Source organism: Podarcis bocagei (assembly GCF_964188305.1).
Source record: "Podarcis bocagei genome assembly, chromosome: 3".
Taxonomy (NCBI): domain Eukaryota; kingdom Metazoa; phylum Chordata; class Lepidosauria; order Squamata; family Lacertidae; genus Podarcis; species Podarcis bocagei.
In genome coordinates, this window is record NC_138127.1 from 85,639,697 (window position 1) to 85,662,004 (window position 22,308).

Consider the following 22,308-nt stretch of genomic DNA (forward strand, 5'->3'; position numbering starts at 1 on the left):
AAATTTCTTCTTATTTGAGATGTTTTGTTTGTAGCTCACACTTGTTAACCCCAAAGGGTTCTGGAGCACAGAACAATTAAAACAGTCAATTAAAACAACTGTGCATCAAAACCAAAATATTAAAACAGTAGAACATTCTTCAAAATTGCATAATAGCAGAACTAGTAAAATTAACTTCTCTACCTATGAGGGGGAATCCTGCCCTTGGAAACCTTCTCCCAACTTCCATAGAAAGGTTCACCATCAATACCTCCTTAGAAGACAAGGCAAAAAGGGTGGCATTCTGTTGTTGCATCTTGATCAGATGTCATTTCAACACATTCTGGAATGTGGGTAGTATGCCAATCTGGGATGGGATACTTATTTTCTATTACATTGAAACATTTTTTAAAGGCCACATACAGGGAAAAGATAAGGGGAGGACACTTCTGCTCCAACAGTGTCCTGGATCTGGCAGTTCCTGAACCTCAAATTCTCCCTGCCTCAGCCCTGTTTTTATCTGTCTGATAAAAACTGGCTACAGTAAAGCCTCTCTGGGAGCCTACAGTCCTTCCTTCAATAGGTACCACAACCATGGATCTTACAGTTATGGGGTACTCTCCTACATGACCGCCTCTCCTGGTATGCCCCGCGGAGGACATTAAAGTCCACAAATGAAAACATTTTGGAGGTCCCAAGTCACAAGGTGGTTAGATTGGTCTTAACTAGGGCCAGGGCCTTTTCAGTACTGGTCCCGACTTGGTAGAATGCTCTGTCACAAGAGACTAGGGCCCTGCGGGACTTGACATCTTTCCGCAGGGCCTGCAAGACAGAGCTGTTCCACCTGGCCTTTGGTTTGGACTCAGTCTGACCTTTATGTTGCCCTCCCCTTATGGTTTTGATCTATGGGCTATTAGTAAAATGAGGCTGTATTTTAAATGGTATTTTTAACCTGTATTTTAAATTGTTTTTCTTTCCCCCTATTATATTTTTATTGTAATTTTACTGGTGTTAGCCGCCCTGAGCCCAGCTCTGGTCGGGGAGGGCGGGGTATAAATGAATTTATTATTATTATTATTATTATTATTATTATTATTATTATTATTATTACTACTACTACTACTACTACTACTACTACTACTGTGCCTCACAAGGCCAGCATCCATGACAAATCCAGTAAAAGTTGTGGGTGTGAAATCAGGTTTTCTAGATGTTTGGCAGCCATTCCTCCTTTAGAAGAATGTTCTTTGAGCAATTGTACTCGATAAACCACACAGACACACACCATGTTTTACTTGCAAATCCTTGCCAATAAACAACTGCGATCATGCCTCATCACTAGGGCACACCTGATCCTGTGAACAGCTAAATCACTGCAAAACACTACAACACTAGCCAATAAACCTAAAATTATTTCTGGTATCTTAAGGATTAAACAGGCACGTGTCCTCTTCTCCTTGAATAAGTAGTATTAGGCAGCAACATGCAGAGTTAAACAGAAGTATTAACTCCAGTCGTGTTGTTCGCTTAATAGTAAAAGAGAAAGGAGGGGAAATGATTTCAGACATAACCATCCTTCACCACAGAATTCATGCAAGCTGATGCAGTCTTTAATCTCCCCACAACAGCATACATTATGACAAACCGCTTGGACGCAGCACAATTCAACATGTAACCCTATCTTCAAAACCTTCAGATCAATTACAATCAATGGGATTTTTGCCAGTGACTTGGATAGAAGGTGGGTTTGCACCCACAGTGTGGTAGGAAAATTTTAATGTTCACTAACTATAAACACATTACAAACATCAGCCTTTTCCAGGAGCCTACAGTCTGTTATTGCTTTTAACTTGGCAGCTTGTAGCTGGAAGAATCTGATGCTGAATTGTTTGGAGAGAGAAAGGCATCTGGAAAGAAACAAGACACTAGGTTATCAAAAATGCTTCAGTTTGTTCCTTTTTGTCAGCCTACTTTAAAAAAATAAAACTGTCATGAAAACAGCTTTAAAAAGCATTTCACTTCTTCCCCTGCACTCTTTCATTTTCACTATTAAAAATAAAATCTTCTCTAAGCAGGCCCACTTCTATGTTAGACTCTATGTAATACTGATACCTAGCAAAGGTACGGCTGAAAGGGCTGTTGCTGAAAAGGTAAAGATGTTCTTTAATTGCTATTATTGTTGTTGTTGTTGTTGTTTGTTATGTACTGAGTTGAATAGGATCCAAACTGAAGCAGTCTGATTGGTCCTAGAACAATGCAGCAGTATGATTGGTTGGCAGGAACCACCCAATCCTGCTCCAGATAGAAGTGAATCCACAACCTGATTGACTTACAGTAGAATTCCGGAATTAGCCAATCATGTGCAGCCCATTGTGTAAATAATGTATATAAAGCAGATACTGTGAGGGGACTTTCATTCATTCCTCCTCACCACTATGAGCTGATTAAAGAGCATGAAATCACTTTGCGACTCTGAGTATATTTCACTGGCGACGAAGGTGGGATCCCGCTGAGCTGACTGCCACACACAGCACCGCACCACCGCCACCTGCCGCACCGCTGCCTCGCATCGTGTATCCAGGCTTCAGCTCCGGGACACAAGGAACTCAGAATGGCAACCGACAGCAGCTTCTCACCATTCAACCCAGCATCTGGAGACTGGGAAGCGTACGCCTCCCGTTTCACCTTCCTCCTAGAAGCCAAAGGGGTCACCGACGAAGAAGACGCCAAGAAGAGGGCGATATTCTTCAGCGTCTGCGGAGAGCAGACGTTTGAAATCGCCCGGGCTCTCCTTGCGCCTGAAGACGTCGCTACTGTTCCATACAAAACAATAATGGAACAGCTGAAGGGGCACTTTTCGCCGCAGCCCTCAGTGGTGGCTCGTCGAAATGCCTTCTACGCAAAGCGACAAGCCCCTGGGGAAACCATAACTGGGTTTGTGACCTCTCTCCGCCAAGCCGCCCGGTTCTGCAACTTCTCAGAGCTGGAGAACATGCTTCGTGACCGCCTCGTCGGTGGCCTGAAGGATGAGAAGCTGCAACGACGCCTCTACGCCAAGAAGGACCTAACGTTCCAGGTCGCTCTGGAGGAGGCCCTGGCAACGGAAGCTGCCGAGAGGTCAATGCAAGAGGCACGGCCGAGCCTGCCATCCCAACCGAGGGTCCACCACGAAGACCTCACCGACGACTCAGGATCCGACAGGGAGGAGGTGCACCGAGTACAGCAGCGCACTCAAGCAGCGCACAGACCACAGCTGCCTCGACGAGAAGGAGGAAACTGCGCAAGCTGCGGGGAGAGTCACGAGAGGAGGACCTGCCGTTTCTGCAACGCAGAGTGCAGGCAGTGCAGAAAATCGGGACACATCGCCCGGGTGTGTCGGGCTCGGCCCACCCGACACCAGGCATCAGATGACCAACCTAAGAGCCCCAGGTCCCGGGGCCCAACGCACCAAGGCAACTCGACAGAGCTCACGGACTGCCAGGTATACCAGTTGCCCCACCCCAACGTAGAGAAAATTTATGTAGAGGTGCAGATAGAGGGGGCCCCATGCCGCATGGAGCTTGACACGGGTTCAACTCTATCCATAATCTCGGCAAAGACCTTAAGGAAACTGTGTCCTACTGGGGGTCCCAACTCAGGCCGGCCCCATTCACCCTACGGGACTTCCAGAAACGTAAGGTCCCCACAATGGGGATGGGGACCTTCAGGGTGCAATACCGAGGGCGGATGCGGCAACTGGACTTGCTTGTGGTCAAGGGCCCCTACATTAGCTTACTGGGATTGGCATGGTTTGGACCACTGGGGCTAGCTGTCCCTGGGGTGAACCACACTAGCTTACAAGTGGACGTGGACGCCATATGCAAGGAATTTCCAGGGGTTTTCGACGGGAAATTGGGACAGTATACGGGCCCCCCCATTGCACTACAGCTTGACCCCGCAGTACGACCGGTCAGGCTCAAGGCCCGCCGGGTCCCGTTCGCCTTGAAACCCCGCATAGACGAGGAATTGGACCGACTCGTGGAGCAAGGAGTGCTGGAGCCGGTGCCTAATGCCCCCTGGGAAACTCCAATCGTCACACCCGTCAAGCCTAATGGTTCGGTCCGCATCTGTGCAGACTACAAATGTACCATAAACAAGGCCCTCACGGCCCACGCATACCCAGTGCCAGTGGTCAGCCATGTCCTTGCCACCCTGGCTGGGTCGAAAATTTTTGGCAAGCTGGACTTGGCCCAAGCATATCAACAGCTGCCAGTAGATGAGGCCACAGCAGAGGCACAGACGATTGTGACGCACAGAGGAGCGTTCAGGGTAAAGCGGCTGCAATTCGGGGTCAGCGTGGCACCAGGCATATTCCAGAATCTAATGGACTCTCTCCTTAAAGGGATTCCTGGTGTCACCCCCTTCTTCGATGATGTGTTGATTGCCGGGCCCACACCAGAGGAGTTTGAGGACCGCCTCCGCACCGTTCTGCACCGTTTCCAGACGGCGGGTCTCAAGGTGAAGCGGGAAAAATGTCTACTAGGAGTGCCTCAGGTGGACTTTCTGGGATTTATGGTGGACGCAGAAGGGGTCCACCCAACTGGGGACAAGGTACGGGCCATTTGTGATGCCCCAGCGCCCAAGAGCAAGACTGAACTTCAGGCCTTCTTGGGACTATTGAACTTTTACCATTCCTTCCTTCCCCACAAGGCGGCGGTAGCAGAGCCCCTACACAGACTCCTGGACAAGCGGGCCCCTTGGGTGTGGGGCCAGCGCCAGGAGGCCGCATTCCAGGCAGTCAAGGACTTGCTTGTCTCAAACTCTGTCTTGGCACACTTCGACGAGAGGCTGCCGGTGGTGCTAGCATGCGACGCCTCACCCTATGGCATTGGCGCTGTCCTGGGGCACCAACTCCCGGATGGAAGAGAGGTACCGGTGGCGTACTTTTCCCAGACACTCAACGCAACCGAGCGGAACTACTCGCAAATTGACAAGGAGGGTCTGGCAATGGTGAAGGGAGTAAAAAAATTCCATGATTTCTTGTACGGGCGGCCCTTCACCGTGGTGACTGACCACAAGCCGTTGCTTGGCTTGTTTGCCCCCGAAAAGCAGACCCCCCAAGTGCTGTCTCCTCGCGTCCTCAGGTGGTCAATTTTCCTTGCCAGCTACCAGTATGCACTGATTCACCGACCTGGGAAGGCGATGGGCCATGCGGACGCCCTCAGCAGGCTACCACTACCGGAAACAGGCCCTGACCCAGCACCTGCACAAGAGGTTATGAGCCTGGAGCTGCTTCCCGACCGCCCCATTCAGGCACAAGAAGTTGCACACCATTCCAAGAAAGATAGGGTCATCTCCCGGGTCCTGGACTGGGTGTGGAGGGGATGGCCCAGCAGCAGCCCCGGGCCAGAATTCGCTGGCTACACAACCCGCAAACATGAACTGTCGGCCCACAAGGGGTGCCTGTTATGGGGAAGCAGAGTCGTTGTTCCCCAGCCCCTCCGCAAAAGGGTCCTCACAGCCCTACACGAGACACATCCAGGGGTAGTAAGAATGAAGGCCCTTGCCAGGAGTTATGTGTGGTGGCCGGGGATCGATGGCAAGATAGAGGCCTGGGTCAAACACTGCCAGGCCTGCCAAGAATCCCGCCCAGATCCCCCAAGGGCCCCAGTCCAGTCCTGGGAGTCCGCCCGAGCACCATGGTCACACCTGCATGTGGACTTCGCTGGCCCCTTTCAGGGGAAAACATTCTTCATAGTGGTGGACTCCTACACCAAATGGCTGGAAGTCGCACTGGTACCATCCACTTCCACGTCCGCAGCCATCCGAGTACTACGCAGGCTGTTTGCAACCCACGGGCTCCCTAACACTCTCGTCTCAGACAACGGGACTGCATTTACGTCAGGAGAATTCCAAACCTTCACAGCACAGAACGCCATCCGCCACATCCGTTCGGCGCCGTTCCACCCTGCCACCAATGGCCAAGCAGAACGCATGGTGCGGACCACCAAGGACACCCTTCGCCGCATGACGCAAGGGGACTGGGAGTACCGCCTTGCGACATTCCTTCTAGCACAGCACAGCACCCCCAGCTCAACGACGGGCCGGAGCCCCACTGAACTACTAATGGGTCGGCGCCTTGCAATCAGATTGGACCGCCTTCACCCCGATAGAGCTCAGGATGAGGTAGTGGTGGGGGAAGGCAGGAACCCCCGGACCTTCGAGGCCCAGGACCCAGTGTACGCAAAGAATTTTGGGGCAGGCCCAGCATGGGTACCCGCCACAGTCACCAGGGTCACTGGCCCCGTGTCGTACGAGGTGCTAACGGATGGGGGGCAATGCTGGCGCCGCCACTGCGACCAGATACGGCGACGATTCCCGGGAGAAACCCAGGAGGAGGACAGGTCAGAGGAGTCCCAAGGGAACAGCGGGGCAGTGAGGCCCATAGAGCAGGAGGGGTCAGCAGGAGAGGCAGAATCAGTAAATACAGAGAGGACCCGTGAGGCCGAAAGGACACCAGAACCAGAACCACGACTGAGCGAGCCGGTTGCACCAGACCAAACAACCCCATCACAGCCAGCATCCTTGGAACACGAGCCAGAACCTGGAGCCCGGACCAGGGAACACCCCAGGCCGCAACGCACACGTAGGCCGCCGGCATACCTTGAGGACTATGAATGCGACCTCCCGGGCAGGACTGGAACTTAGAGGGGAGGGGTGTTATGTACTGAGTTGAATAGGATCCAAACTGAAGCAGTCTGATTGGTCCTAGAACAATGCAGCAGTATGATTGGTTGGCAGGAACCACCCAATCCTGCTCCAGATAGAAGTGAATCCACAACCTGATTGGCTTACAGTAGAATTCCGGAATTAGCCAATCATGTGCAGCCCATTGTGTAAATAATGTATATAAAGCAGATACTGTGAGGGGACTTTCATTCATTCCTCCTCACCACTATGAGCTGATTAAAGAGCATGAAATCACTTTGCGACTCTGAGTATATTTCATTGTTATTTCTACCACCCTCAAAAAAGTTAATTCAAAAAAGGCTATACTAAGGGCTAATCCAGCCTTCCTTTTGTGCCACATTTCTAAGCACAGGTCTGGACTTTAAAGCTCTGTGTCACAGCAGGGTGGATTTTTTTTGTCCCAGCGCATTCCCTGAGAAAACCTGTATTTTACTGCTGAACTGGAGCAAACAGCAAACAGGTTTTCCATGCAAAGCAATGGTGCAGAAGAAAGTGTGGATGAGCACTAATGTACCCTTTGAGAAAGGCTATACAAGATATGCACTAATGATTTCCCTTAAGAGTTCCAAAGAAAACTAACCAAAACATCATGTGCAAATTCACCTAAATAGTAAATTTGCTAATTTGCTTGTAAATTAGTTTGTTGAACACTTAGCTATATCCGCAGCAGCAAGCTATAGTCAAGCCAGGATTATGTCTGGAACAGTTATACTTGAGAAGAACACTAGTACCTAGACAGTCACCGTAAGACCTGGGCACATTTTAAAGAAAATGGCCCATTCGCTTCCATATCCTGTGAAATCAAAGGAGAATTGTATTTAGACTACCTACACCCATATGAATCTGCATGGGTCCTGCTCTCTGGCCTGCAATGAAAGTTAATTAAATTAGGAGATATCAGAGAAAATGATGGGTCTACATTTTTGGAAGTCTCTCCCTAAAATACATATGGCTTTGTCTGTCTACCTATCAAAATATTTTCATTCTTGTTTTAAATGTTTGAAAACTACCTTAGGAGCATTTTTGCCCTAAAAGGTGAGACATAAAATTATTAAATAAATGAATGAACTGAAAATGAAAACTCGAGAATCTAATTAACTAGACTACTGCTTGCTGAGATAGTTTCTTGGGATGGTATGGACAACACAGATTGCAAGACAAGAGCAGTGGATTGCAAACTGTGTTCTAGTGGCCCATGATACTCCTCAGAAGCTTATTAAGAGGATGTCAATGAGAACATGAGTAGCAGAAGAGAAAATTCCTGAAATATAGCTTTCCCGCATTACTACTGATCTTCCAACACACCATGGAGTCATAGATTTTTAAGTTCCAGGACGCACCATCAGGTTACACAAGCAGTGCTGGATTTATGTATAGGCCAAGTAGGCTGAAAACTAGGGCCTCTAAATCTAGAGGGGCTCCCCAGCCCACCCGCCCCCCAGCGGGCAGTCTCCCCTCTCCCAAAATTGCAAACCCAAGACTTCATGTGAGGGCAGGGTAACGCGGGCCCAGCAACTATGAGACTCGGGACCAGCCATGTGCTAGGTCATTTTCACAAGGTCAGCAAAGCCCTTCAGAAATCAGACCTCTTATTGAGTTCTTGTGCAAGTTTGTTCAGTTCACTTCTGGATTTTTTAAAGAGAAGATTTTGATGAGCTTGAGAAACAAACAAAAGCCACATTGCCAAATTTTAGCTACAAAAAAAGGAGACAAAAAGGGGACAGCAAAGAAATGACAGAAGTGCACCTGATGCCTTAGATGCACTTTCTTCAAGAGATATGTTTAGGATAAAATCCTTTATTCCTATATTAGATGCACTTGAAGCCAATTTTAAAAGAAGTACTGTATACAGTGATGTTGCACAATTGTTTTTCCGTTCTTGCTATTCTGATAGCATCTAAGCAAGAAATTCAGCAAGGTGTTGAACTGTTGATGGAAGCATACCCAGAAGATATTGACTTACTGATGAACTTCTGCACTTTCACCTGTGAGCCAAAGCCATAGGCTTACAGCAGAGCACTCTCTGTCTCGTACAGACCTTTATCAAATTATATACAAGGAAAAAAATCAGATGCAGAGATTTCTTAGCTATATGGTCACTAACTGCTCGGGAGGGAGGAGTTTTTCAAGACTCAAAAGAACTGAAAATGAATTAAGGTCCTCGATGTCTCAAGAGAGATTGTCCACACTGTGCATTCTGTATAATGAAAGTGACAAACTTAGAAAAACAAATTTTGATGAAGTTCTCTGATGTCCTTTAGAGGAGAAATTGTGAATTGAGGAATTGTAAATACCCATCATCATCCTTGGCTTCAATTTTGTTTATAACACTCTTCCATTTTCTTGTAGTTGTGAGGGTGGTGGATTGCAAAGGGCCTCACAAGTGGAGTAGCCTAGGGCCTCTCTTCATCTAAATCCGGCCCTGGAAGGGGGGAGGGGGCAGGAGAGAGGGACTGGGGTAGCAAAGCTGAAGTTCTTATATTTACTGTATGCTTGGGGGTTTTATGTCAGCGTCACTTGGGGAAGTTCTCTTTCTATTCGCTTGTTATATGTGGTGGATCATCTTTGGCTGGCTGCAGTGGGATTTGCTTGTGCGTGGGTAAGGGGGTTGTCGGATTAAGTTAGCCATATTGAATCGTATGCTGTTGGTGGGTTATGAGCTCTTTCTATTGTGAGTGGGCATTGTTATCTTGGAAGGTGTTCAGTAGGGCCAGTTCTGGGGTAACTTCTAGTACCTGTTTAGTTATTTTGCTTATTTCTGGTATGACTGTGCATACTCCTTTTCTGACTGGGTCCTTGATTACTTGGTTTGGTGGGATCTGCTGGTTCAGACACAGCACATGTCTGAGAAGGCCCCATGTGGGATCATGGGGAGGAGGTGCGAGAAAAAAACTGTTGTGTCAATGATTTCTTTGGCAACTTGGAAGGGCTGCGGTGGGATCCAGAAACGGAAACCTGGAGCCCCACTGAGCAGTTAACTGCTCTCTTCTTCAGCTTGGGAGCTTTTTCTGAGATGCTTGCGGGGTATGATAGCATCCTTTGTCGTTTGAGCATCTTTATCAAGATGCTAACAGATCTGCCTGCCTTTGGTCAGTTGTGCTTCAAGGGAAGCTCACCAGACCTCTGATTCTTTAATATTTTCCAGCCCAGATAGATGTTAACCAAAGGATTTCATAATAGTCATCTCCTTGCAGGAGCAAGGAAGCATAGGAGAATCAGATGCACCACAAGAGAATCTTGGATGGGATGGCTTTCAAAGAAGGCTAGACAATTGCATGGAGGAGAGGCCTATCAAAGGCAACTAGCCATCATGGTTATGTTCAGCCTCACCTGTTGGAGAGAGCAATGCTTCTGAAAAGCACTTGCTGGAAGCCACAGACTCCCCAAATGTGTTCCACAAGGACCCCTTCCTTCCCTCTGCCCCAGTTCCTGAGGGTCATCATGTCTCTCCAGGGATTTGGCCAGAACAAAGTATATGTTGGGGAAAAGCTCCCTCCCTGCAAAGAAATTGGAGGAATCAGCAGTGCCTAGCTCCCAGCCATGCTAGCACCAGTCTGGCGCATGAGGGGACACCGGAAGGAAGCATTCCTATAGTATAGGGCACTCAATTGGCATTTCCACCTACCTGAACTCTGAGCCTTTCCCACCTTGTTCTGGACTGCCTCTCTCCTAAGAAAGATGCAAGCTCTTGCTGGAAGCCACTGGTGGGGAGAGTGTCCTATGATTCTCAAATCTTTCAGAAGCATCTTTTTGTTCCTTTAGCTGCTTGATATAATCGAAGCATGGCAGGCTTGGAAGAGATCCAAGAGGTCATCTAGTCCAACCCCCGGCAATGCAAGGATCCTGCCCACAGCCAGCCCTGGCTGGGCTCCAAACTCCAGCCTTCTGGTTACCATTGCAATTCTGCATGGTGTGGGGATAGGGGAGAGAGAAATGTGTTGCTTCCACACTCATAACACTGATATGAAATCCACACCATGCAGCCCTTTTAATAACTAAAGTCTAAAGGGCTGTCACATGGAGGATGGAACAAGTTTGTTTTCAGCTGCTCCAGAGGCCCTTAGGGCTGAAGCAGTGATTCCCCTTCCTTGGATGCTTTTAAGCAGCGCTTGGATGGCCATCGGCCATGGATCATCTAGTTGAGATTCCTTCATTGTAGGGGGTTGGACCCTCGGGGTCCAACTCTACAATTCTATGATGCTATGTTTTAAAGAGCATCCAATGCGCCTTTAAAGCACATGACTTCCCCCCAAAGGATTTCTGCCTTTGTGGCTTCCTTCTCACAGACTTACAATCACCATAACCCCTAACAAAGTACAAGTCCCAGGATCATTTGGGGGAAGACATCTGCTTTTTAGAACAGGGATGAAGAAGCTGCAGTTTGCTCACCCCCATTTCCTAGGAACCAGGAATGGGAAGCTCAAGTGCTTCTAACAGTATGGTTATAGGTAGCAGTGTGTATAAAACATTGAATGTAACAGGGTTATTAAGGTAACTGTATCAGAATTATTATGGGAAGGTTAAGGAGGGAGTGGGAGGGGGAAAGAGAGATTGTGGAATTCTGGTGGTGAGTGATGACTGGATGAGGATTTGAAAGGAGTCTGAATGCAAGGCAGTTGAGAGTCAGTTGAGAGCGGTGGGTTCTAGAGGGGATGGTTGGGCAACTAACTATTCAGTTTAGCATCAGTAGTCTAGTCGTCATTTTTGTAATAAAGCAGCATATAAGATAAAGAGAATTTGAGGCCGTAGGCTCAGGTACACATGTCATCCTACAATCATTTAGTGAATCATCCATACAGTCTACTTTAGTGAGGGTGCAGTACCTAGCATCTGGACCAAACATTGATATTTTTTGCTCTTTTCTAGTTTCATAGGTTTATGTTCTGGTTCTAATGATGTAAAAGGGGTGGGGGCTCTTTAAATATTGGGAGCTGCTACACACTCCTTTTCTTCTTTAAAAAACTAATAATTTCCCCTCATTTTCAAAAGCACACGCATTGTCTCTTTCTTCAGGTTCTTCAGTTACATTTGTTGTAAGACATTGGTGTTACCGTATATGCAGTAGAGGGTTGGGGGGGAAAGAGAACACAAGGCATTTAAATGCTATGACCAAACACTTCTGATTTATGTATACAGTATATCCTAGAATAAAACCCAGAATCCTTTGCAGTGCACCAGGTCCCTCAACAGACAAACTGACATACCCTGAAAGCATAACGTTTGAAAACCACTAGCTCATGAAAACTGAAAGACAAAGCACTATAACAATGAAGGGAATTTATTCCAGAAGATTCGGCAAGCATCCGCGCTTTTGACTTTCAGGTGTCTCTTGAAGACTGGTTTTATGCCAACAGGCCTATGCAGTTGTTTTAATTTTTCTTGAGTAGCCAATAGGGATGCACAAATATGTCCATTTCTGTTTCTTTCAGTTATTCCAACCTTAAACTCAGTTCTTCACATATGCACATCTGTTTGCAAATTATTTTTTTTAAGTCCTCATTAAAATTCATCAGCATTTGAGTGCTAATTTCTCCTAATATACATGTTTGTATGCAATTTTCCTGAACAACATGCATTTTTGTATTTGTTTTCAATAATATCTACATTTATATGCATATCTTACACTAGTTTATGTATTTTTCTACATGTTACTTGGCTGGAGAACTGCATTGCATAGGAGTGCAAATTTATTAGATTCAGAGCTATTTATTCTAAAAGGAGAATAATAGTATCTTGAAGTGCCAGATCTGCTTGAAGTAACTGTCATTCTTATAATATTTTAAGTTTTATATATGTACTTCATTATTTATATAAAATGTAAAATGAGAAATAAGAGAAAAATTATAGGAAATATTACATGTTGAAACATTTTTAATCATAGCTTGATCTTCCCATATTGGTAAGTCATCTTTTCTAAGTATTCCCATGCTAAAAAAAGAAAAGAAAAAAGATTAATATGGCCACCTAGAGGTGAAAAGAATAATCCTAAAGCAGCCCATATTTGTTTCTGAGTATTTTAAACTAATAATCATGAAACAAGTATATCTTGAGCTGGTATGCCTGTCAGGGAACACCAGAAAAATATCAGTACAATGCACTGGTACATAGTACTTTGTTTTACTAGCATAACTATTACTAGAGTTCAACCTAGTATAATGATGCAAGCTTTCTGATTGGTTTGGCCAGCTAAACTTGTAGTCTTTTTTTTTTTAGACTATGGTGAAATATGAGTTTACAAAACTGTGCTTTTTACAGTATTCAATGAGGTAGGAATTTACTAGTCTGCTCTTCAATACAAAGATTCCCATAATTTTAATTTAAATCAGCAGCAATGAAGTTAAAAAATATATATAATAATTCCTCAAAAGAACTGCATATTATTTTGGGAAGTGTGAATCAGATAACTTGGATTCTATGTGCTGTAAGTGAGTAGTTAAATTCAATCAATCCATCAATCAATCAATCAATAGTCAGTGAGAGGGTACAAACCCATGATATGCATCTAGTTACCACACAGACCATTAAGGCATGATATTACACACCCACACCCTTATCTATCTATCCATATACACACAGCCATTTGTGTGTATCATATCCATCTTGTACTATAATGTATATTTTTTGTATTATGCACACATCTGTTCCTAATGAAATTATCCTAGGAGTGGTAACTCTGTTTCTATCAAAGGAATCTTTTTTTCTCCACACAGTATATGTATGTGCCAAATGTTAAGGCACTGAATGGCAGTGATTGATGTGTAAAATTCATTTCAAATGGAAAGTGCTCCATAAAATTTCATTCCTTAAAATCCATTATTTAGCAGATATCCTTAGGAAAGGACAAAGCTCAGTGGCAGAGCACACACTTTGCATGCAATTTTTTTAAAAAAAAACCCAAAAACAATATCCCTAGGTGCCCCAATATAAAATCCAGAAAGGTTCAATCCCTGAGGTTTAGAGAAAATCCCGGTGAGCTTGCTGTAGCAGCAGTGAGGTTAGGCTACTCAGCTTGTAGAAGATAAGCTCAATAATATAGTGAAACAATCCAGATCTGTGTTCAGGGTAGGCACTCACTGCATAGCAGTGAATCTTTATGTTTAGTTGGGGTTTGTTGGACACTTTTCTTCCTGCACCAATTTTCCAAAGCATGCAAGTTACCCCAGCAGAGACAGGTCAAGCCCAACTTAACTATTTTCTATAATAAAATTTAAATAGGTTGCATTCACAGTTGAATATATAAAATTGAGCATTTGCAGTATTGAAATCTCATCATACTTTCTAAAACAGAAATCTTCGCAGGTCCCTCTGAATCCTGCCACTAGAGTAACAAAAATTATAGATACAAATTTCATATCTGTAGGTCATATGCCCTTTTAAAAAAAGCTGCAAGTAGAAAACACAATAAACCTTTATGCACTACTACATTTCAGTTATGGTTATACTGACCTTGCATGGGAGTTGAAGCAGAAGCTATAGATAGCAGTGTATCCTACAGAGGTCATCTCTAGGCTGTATGACAGAGCAGTGGAGTCTAGGGTGGGAACAGAAAACCTCTGGCGTTCTAGATGTTGGACTCCACTTGCCATTGTCAGGGATGAAGGAAGGTATAGTAGAATCTGGTGACTGAAGTTGAGTGTGTTTCTCCCTATCTCAGAGGCAATGAGTACCATAAAGGGTCTAGTGTACTCCTGCCTCCAAAGCTGTGATTCTGCCAGTGGGTCAGATCCTATCAATCATGTTAATACTGGTGCAGTTAAGAAAATATTCCTTTCATTCCTCAAGGTGACTTCAAACAATTCAGTGTGGTTTAGGTAGAATTCTCATAGGTATAAAACTATATATAAAAACTCACAATGAATAATAATCTTCCTAATTCTATTAGCTAAAAATACTATTTAAATAACCATTAAGTACTATTTTGGGATATGAGAACCTACCACAGTGGTACCTTGGGTTAAGAACTTAATTTGTTCTGGAGGTCCGTTCTTAATCTGAAACTGTTCTTAACCTGAGGTACCACTTTAGCTAATGGGGCCTCCCGCTGCCGCCACGCAATTTCTGTTCTCATCCTGAAGCAAAGTTCTTAACCCGATGTACTATTTCTGGGTTAGCGGAGTCTGTAACCTGAAGCATCTGTAACCTGAAGCGTCTGTAACCCGAGGTACCACTGTATATATTTTGAAAGACGGCTTTTCCATTTCTTTGGCCACCTCGTGAGATACTGTTGTCAAACTTGGAACAAGGGTTTCTGAGACTGGGGCACTGGTTTTCATTGGTGTTGGGCATCCAGCCACCATTTTGAATCAAGATGTTGGTCTGAAATGTGACTTTGGTGTGACTTCATCCGGTTTTTGGTGCGATGGGTACAACTGTGCTGATTTCAAACTCCAGTATTCAAACAAGGGTTTCCAAGGTGGGAACTGCAGTTTTCATCAACACTGGGATGCTGGCTACCAATGGGACATTGTGCATATGGACAAATCAATCATTTCACAAACGGAGTATTGACTGGTGGGGAAAGACTCACACCGTCTATACAACATTGTATCCTTTTAAATACATTTAAGACAATCAAATCTGCTATTCACCCTCCATTGACTCATGGAACCTTATGGAGAGACACTTTAATTTGATTGCCTTTCTTGGAACATCTAAAACTACAACCAGCATCCACTATTTTTCTTTTCTTTTCTGTACAAATACTATGGTCTGTTTTCTTTGTATGGGTATGTTTGTTACTTGAAATTAAAAAACAAATTTAAAAATAATAAACTGATACAAAAAAGTAGGAGTCTGATGCTCTTGACAGGTAGTAGTATGAAATGATAAAATAGGAGCAGGGCTGTGAACTGCTGCTGCCCCATGCACTAATAATAATAATAATAATAATAATAATAATAATAATAATAATAATAAATTTTATTTATATCCCGCCCTCTATAGCAGATGTGAATGCAATTCACCACATCTTGTCTTATTTTCACAATGCAAGCATATCCCCTTTATTATTTCTGTTGAACGTTTAAAATGTACCTTGATGTCCATCACTCCTAATCTGAGATAGAAACTTTTTTAAAAAGTTCTTTAAAAGGTATACAGGCTGGTAGTGCTTGTTAGCCTCCTTTATGGCCTGCTGGTTCCTGTTTTCTCAGCCACTATAGTCCTATGCTGCGCAGATTTTTCGCCATCACGAATCTGATGCAACTGTGAACGTCATTCATTATGTTTTCCTGCATTCAAAGTAAATTTATTTGTGATATTGTAGTAATATTTCAAAAGTTTCTTAAACGGAAATAATTTAGAAATAGCCTAAATATGTTCATACATTTTAGGAGAATATGTACCGATGCTTCTAGTACAGTGGTGCCTCGCAAGACGAAATTAATCCGTTCCGCGAGTCTCTTCGTCTAGCGGTTTTTTCGTCTTGCGAAGCAACCCTATTAGCGGCTTAGCGGATTAGCGCTATTAAAGGCTTAGTGGCTATTAAAGGCTTAGCGGCTATTAAAGGCTTAGCGGATTAGCGGCTAAAAGGCTATTAGCAGCTTAGCGGCTTAGAAAAAGGGGGGAGCGGAAAAAAATCGGAACACTCGCAAGACGTTTTCGTCTTGCAAAGCAAGCCCATAGGGAAAATCGTCTTGCGAAGCAGCTCAAAAACGGAAAACCCTTTCGTCTAGCGGGTTTTCCGTCTTGCGAGGCATTCGTCTTGCGGGGCACCACTGTATAAGAGTCAGTATAACAATACCCTGACAGACAACTTGTGTTTAAATGGTCCATGTACTTCAGCACTGTTAACATTAAAGCTGCAAAGTCATGTAAGATCATGACTCCTTTTTTGTTTTGACTGAAATGCTGAGATCACATGTGAGTTCAGATTTCTGAAATTACATTGCACAAGCAATAGACTGATAGTGTGAGCCAATTTTTAGTGAGAGTTCCAGAAAAACATCTACTTCTGTTTCATTGATTATGCAAAAGCCTTTGACTGTGTTGGCCACAGCAAACTATGGCAAGTTCTTAAAGAAATGGGACTGCCTCATCACCTCATCTTTCTCCTGAGAAATCTATATGTGGGACAAGAAGCTACAATTAGAACTGGATATGGAACAACTGATTGGTTCAAAATTGGGAAAGGAGTACGACAAGGCTATATATTGTCTCCCTGTTTATTTAACTTATATGCAGAATTCATCATGTGAAAGGCCGGGTTGGATGAACCCCAAGCCGGAATTAAGATTGCCAGAAGAAATATCAACAACCTCAGATATGCAGATGACACAACCTTGATGGCAGAAAGTGAGGAGGAATTAAAGAACCTTTTAATGAGGGTGAAAGAGGAGAGAGCAAAATATGGTCTGAAGCTCAACATCAAAAAAACGAAGATCATGGCCACTGGTCCCATCACCTCCTGGCAAATAGAAGGCGAAGAAATGGAGGCAGTGAGAGATTTTACTTTCTCGGGCTCCATGATCACAGCAGATGGTAACAGCAGCCACGAAATTAAAAGACGCCTGCTTCTTGGGAGAAAAGCAATGACAAACCTAGACAGCATCTTAAAAAGCAGAGACATCACTTTGCCAAGAAAGGTCCGCATAGTTAAAGCTATGGTTTTCCCAGTAGTGATGTATGGATGTGAGAGCTGGACCATAAAGAAGGCTGATCGCCGAAGAATCAGTGTTTTTGAATTATGGTGCTGGAGGAGACTATTGAGAGTCCCATGTACTGCAAGAAGATCAAACCTAGCCATTCTTAAGGAAATCAGCCCTGAGTGCTCACTGGAAGGACAGATCGTGAAGCTGAGGCTCCAATACTTTGGCCACCTCATGAGAAAAGAAAATTCCCTGGAAAAGACCATGATGTTGGGAAAGATGGAGAGCACAAGGAGAAGGGGACGACAGAGGACGAGATGGTTGCACAGTGTTCTCGAAGCTACGAACATGAGTTTGACCAAGCTGTGGGAGGCAGTGGAAGAGTCGGACACAACTAAACAACAACAATCAAGAGGTATGTTGCTAGAACCATAAAGAGTGGGGAAGATAACAGGGATGAGAAACTCCTGGGCCCTCCAGATGTTATGCTATGTTGCAACTCTCATCACCCCTGTCATTTGGCTATGCTGGCTGGGACTGGTGGGAGTTGGAGTACACAAAATATCTGGAGGCCACAGGTTCCCCTTCCCTGTCCTAGAGAGCCAGCTCCATTTCTATTAGCAAAAGTTGTCCTACTTGGTCACCTAGAGCAGGTGTCTTCAAACCTTTCAGACTAAGGATCGACTTGTAACCCAAACATGCATTTAAGGACCCATTTCTTAATATTTTCTTAATCTTTTACCATATATTTGTATGGAGGTAGTACTCCTGTTGCGACCTACTTTGAATCAGGCTGCAACCCATTAGGCTGCACCCTATCGGATGAAGACCTATGGCAATTCTGACTCACTCCTATTGAGAAAGTGACAGGCTATTTACAAGCCTAGTGCTGTGTTGATTCCAGTAACACAAATGTAAATCTTAATTTACTCTACCTGACTAACTAATACTCAGAGTAAACCTACTGAAATGAATGACACATTAGTCATTATGAAATCAGTCCATTGGTTTCAGTGTCTACTTGGAGTATGACTTAGAGGGCTAGAATAGCTACATAGAGTTGAATCAGAAATGTTTTCATTCAGTACATTTGATACTACAGAAGAAAGATCAGAGTGGTGGATTGTCAGAAGAAGGGCATGGCAGGTTGTATTGTCCCCCTGAGCCAACACTTTGATTATTATTTTAGAGAGTTTCCTGGTCTCTCACCAGTATTCCTGCACTATGCCTTACACAATCTAATGTGCAAATATACCATCAGATCTAGAAAGAACTACAAATCCCTCCCACTCACATTTACTAGACACAAAGCCTGCTGATCGTAAATACACCAGTTTGCATGGTTCACGTCCAGTTTTTGCAATAGTCAAGCATCCGGTAAGCCTAGAATCTTACACAGATGAGAAGGATAGGTGATAGTCATTTGCATATCAATTACTTCTAACTACAAATTGCCATATATTTCAATACAGCCTCTATATAATGGGTAAGAAAACTAAGGCCCAGGGGCCGGATCCGACCCAATCGCCTTCTAAATCCGACCTGTGGACAGTCCAGGAATCAGTGTGTTTTTACATGAGTAGAATGTGTCCTTTTATTTAAAATGCATCTCTGGGATATTTGTGGGGCCTGCCTGGTGTTTTGACATAAGTAGAATGTGTGCTTTTATTTAAAACGCATCTCTGGGTTATTTGTGGGGCATAAGAATTCATTCATTTTCCCTCCCCAAAGTATAGTCTGGCCCCCACAAGATCTGAGGGACAGTGGACCAGCCCCCTGCTGAAAAAGTTTGCTGACCCTGGCTCTATATAGTGAATAGGCAAGTGTGAGGGAAAGAGGAAATACTATGAAACGTTAGAGAACTTCACATGAAGCCAGAGAGGTAATGAGCAGGCATTCATCCTTGCTCTTCCAGAAACGAGCAGATCAACTCAGCAATGTCCTATTACAGTGTCTTATGAAAAATCATAAGGATTCCAGCCATAGCACCAACACTTCATCATGTCAAAATCTGCTAAAATTCTAATAGGATCAATGATAGTCATAACATCATTAAAGCATGCTAGGAACTTGACTGAACATAAGACAATGATCTACCTAAAAGTGAGGCTACATCAAAGGGAGATGAGGGAAGCAGTGTCACCATCAGTCTGTAGAGAAATAACTAGGCTCCTCCCCCAATCAACTGTCAATGGGCAGAAGCCATGACATCAGGTGACAGCAGAAAGAAGCAAGTCACTCCATTGGCTTGGCTGAGAGACCAGCAACTTTGGATCCCTCTTTTCCTTGAACTCTTTGTAATTAACCATTAGTGCCTGGGTTTGCTTTCCCCCCTCTTCTACATCAATCTATTTTTTATTTTTTATTGTATCTTTTAGACTGGAAGCCTGAGGACATGGACTGTATTGTTACCTATAAGAACGTAAGACTAGGATGCTGATCATTTCCCAAAGACTCCTTTCAAGCTGACTAAAGACTTGCCACTATTATACTATGATGAAAAATGAGCCTAAACTTATTTGCCACTTTAGAAAGGGAAGAAGTAATGCCTGCCCCAAAGGGTCACAAAACACTTAAGTTACTTAAGAAAAAGCAGAAGGAACTATCTCAAAGGTGGAAAGAAAAAGCATTTTGTTAACATCACCCAAACATTTTCTAATTTTTGGAAAGGCCAAAGTTGGTAAGACTCTTTGTTAGGGAAATTTGGATTTACAAAAAAAAAATAACTTATGAAAACAGTTCATTAATTAGTAGTTGACACAATATGCCCTAATGAAGCAGGAAATATTAATTAATATAAGAAAAAGCCTTTTGGATCAGCCAATGACCCATGTGATCCATCCTGTTCTCACAGTGGCCAACCAGATGCCTATGGGAAGCCTGCAAGAAACACCTGAGGACAATCACACTATTCCTACTAGTGATTCTCAGCAACTGGCAGTCAAATATATATTTCATCCAACAGTGGATGTACAACATAATTGGTTGAGAAGCTGAGACTTTCAGATGAAAGACAAAACAACAAACTGTTCAAATAAAGTTATGCCCAACTTTTATTATCTCAGAGACAGATTCTATCTCCCTTTTAACTAGTCCCCAATCCAAAATTATATGTCTGTTGTTGATGATGAATCACTTGATGATGATTCCCTGACCCAAACTCTGAGCACACACCAGAATTCCACTACCTTATTAGAAGTCATCTAAGGCAGAAAAGATAAGCGTCACACATAGTATGGTACCTTAGACACTCTGGGCATTCCCTTGGACATTACAGTATGGTAATGATGATGAATACATTTATGAATCATCTTCCAAGGTGATTTACATACATTATGTGCCAACAGGTCATCAGTATTATGTGTTCCTTCCTAATTTACCCAACTAACTTTTTTTCTGTCTCAGAACAGGTCCTTAAATAAACTGACACATATATGTAAAACTCTAAATAAATTCAGCTATGGTTACACAACTGAACCAGATCATCACCAGGGTTCCCAAACGTGAGTTTTCTATCATCCAGCTGGTATAGAAGTCTCAGAGGATGTCTTATCTGGTATCCCAGTAAGAATATAATAGGGCTAGAACATGTACCTTTAGCTCACAACAACAGTGATTTCTTAACAATCTCATTTATAAACAGAGTCAGTGCAAACCAGGGTGACCAGATGAAAAAGAGGAGCGCACCTTTAAGACCTGCATAGAGGAGGTAAATTTGGAATGGTGTTGCTTGTATGACAAGTAACACATGCTGAAAACCCCTCTTTTACATAGCTATTAAAGGCACAGAGCCCTGTCTTTTTCATCTAGTCACCGTAAAACCACCATATACCAAAGGCAATTTATTATCAGGAAATGTTTACAAACTTTTCCATACATAACAATAAATTGTAAACTGCTACGCTTTTTGTTAAACGTTTCCCATATGAATATAGGTGAAATGCTTGGAAAGCTCTAAGCACTCAGAAGGTAAAAGATCAATAAAAGAAATCCAGTCTTTCCCCCTAAATCCCTAACTATTTCAGTCAGGGTTTTAGATTTTACTGGCACCTTTACAGATAATATCTTGCAACCGCTGTATCTTTATCCTATGGTGTTTTTTGATGAATGTGAAATAAGATGAAGTAAAAACCATTGTAAATAATGTCATACCTTCATCTATTGAGGCTTCACTACTGTACCCATCATACTCTGCAGACAGAGGGCTATATTTTTGTCTGGTTTCCCAAATATAGTTTTTCTGTTGTCTGTTATCGCCTGCTGGTGGCCTTGAACTTTGTGTTCTGGATAAGGCTTCGTGATATTTACCCAGTGCCTCATCTTCACTTTCAGATGATGAACCATGCTGATCTTTATTTATGTATGAGTTGTCTATTTTGGAAAAAAAGGAGGGGGGAATGATAACAGATGGCACCATAAAGGAGAGTGCTAAAATTATAATGGGTAAACATTTAATTGTTAATACATTTTTTTTCCTAAACAGAAGGTAATATAGTTCACATTTTAACCCAGTTTAGGCAAGAGCTCAAACTTCACAATAAATGTATTATCCCTAACATAATTATTTTTTGTTTCTGTTATTCCTGGAAATATTTATTTTAGCCTGAAATAATCAGGCTTTTAAAGGGATGAACCAAGGTTGTTTCCTAAATACATGCTTTTTACTGCTGCCCATGGGGAAGTTCCCCCCCCCCATGCATTTCATTTTGTTTTGTCTTCCCTCTTTGCCCTATCACCCTTAGTGGATTCAGAAAGCTCTTCTGTAACTTGATATAGGGGGTTTATCCTTCTTGTTAGATAGATACATTTATGTCAGCATTTGTTTTTGTGTATAACTGCAAAGTTTGGGATACCTTCATGGTTTCGCTAGCAATGGCTTTAAATGTTTGTTTTCCTTCCATTATTAGAGATAGGAAATAGCCTATTTTATAATTTATGCATTGACTGATTTTAGAGAAAATATATTTTCAATTATATTTATTTATTTTAGATATATATATTTTAGACTTGTTGC

The 22,308-nt window shown here is 43.4% G+C and overlaps 1 protein-coding gene across 5 annotated transcripts in view; it reads right to left on the minus strand.

The window, feature by feature from the left end:
- The window catches only part of SYT14 (synaptotagmin 14), an 84,553-nt gene that overhangs the window by 36,658 nt on the left and 25,587 nt on the right, over positions 1–22,308 (minus strand). For all 5 annotated transcript variants that reach the window (XM_081186007.1, XM_081186005.1, XM_081186006.1 and 2 more), the window contains one exon: positions 21,447–21,665. In XM_081186007.1, the coding sequence (XP_081042133.1) occupies positions 21,447–21,665 (219 nt within the window). The remainder of the gene's footprint in view (positions 1–21,446; positions 21,666–22,308) is intronic.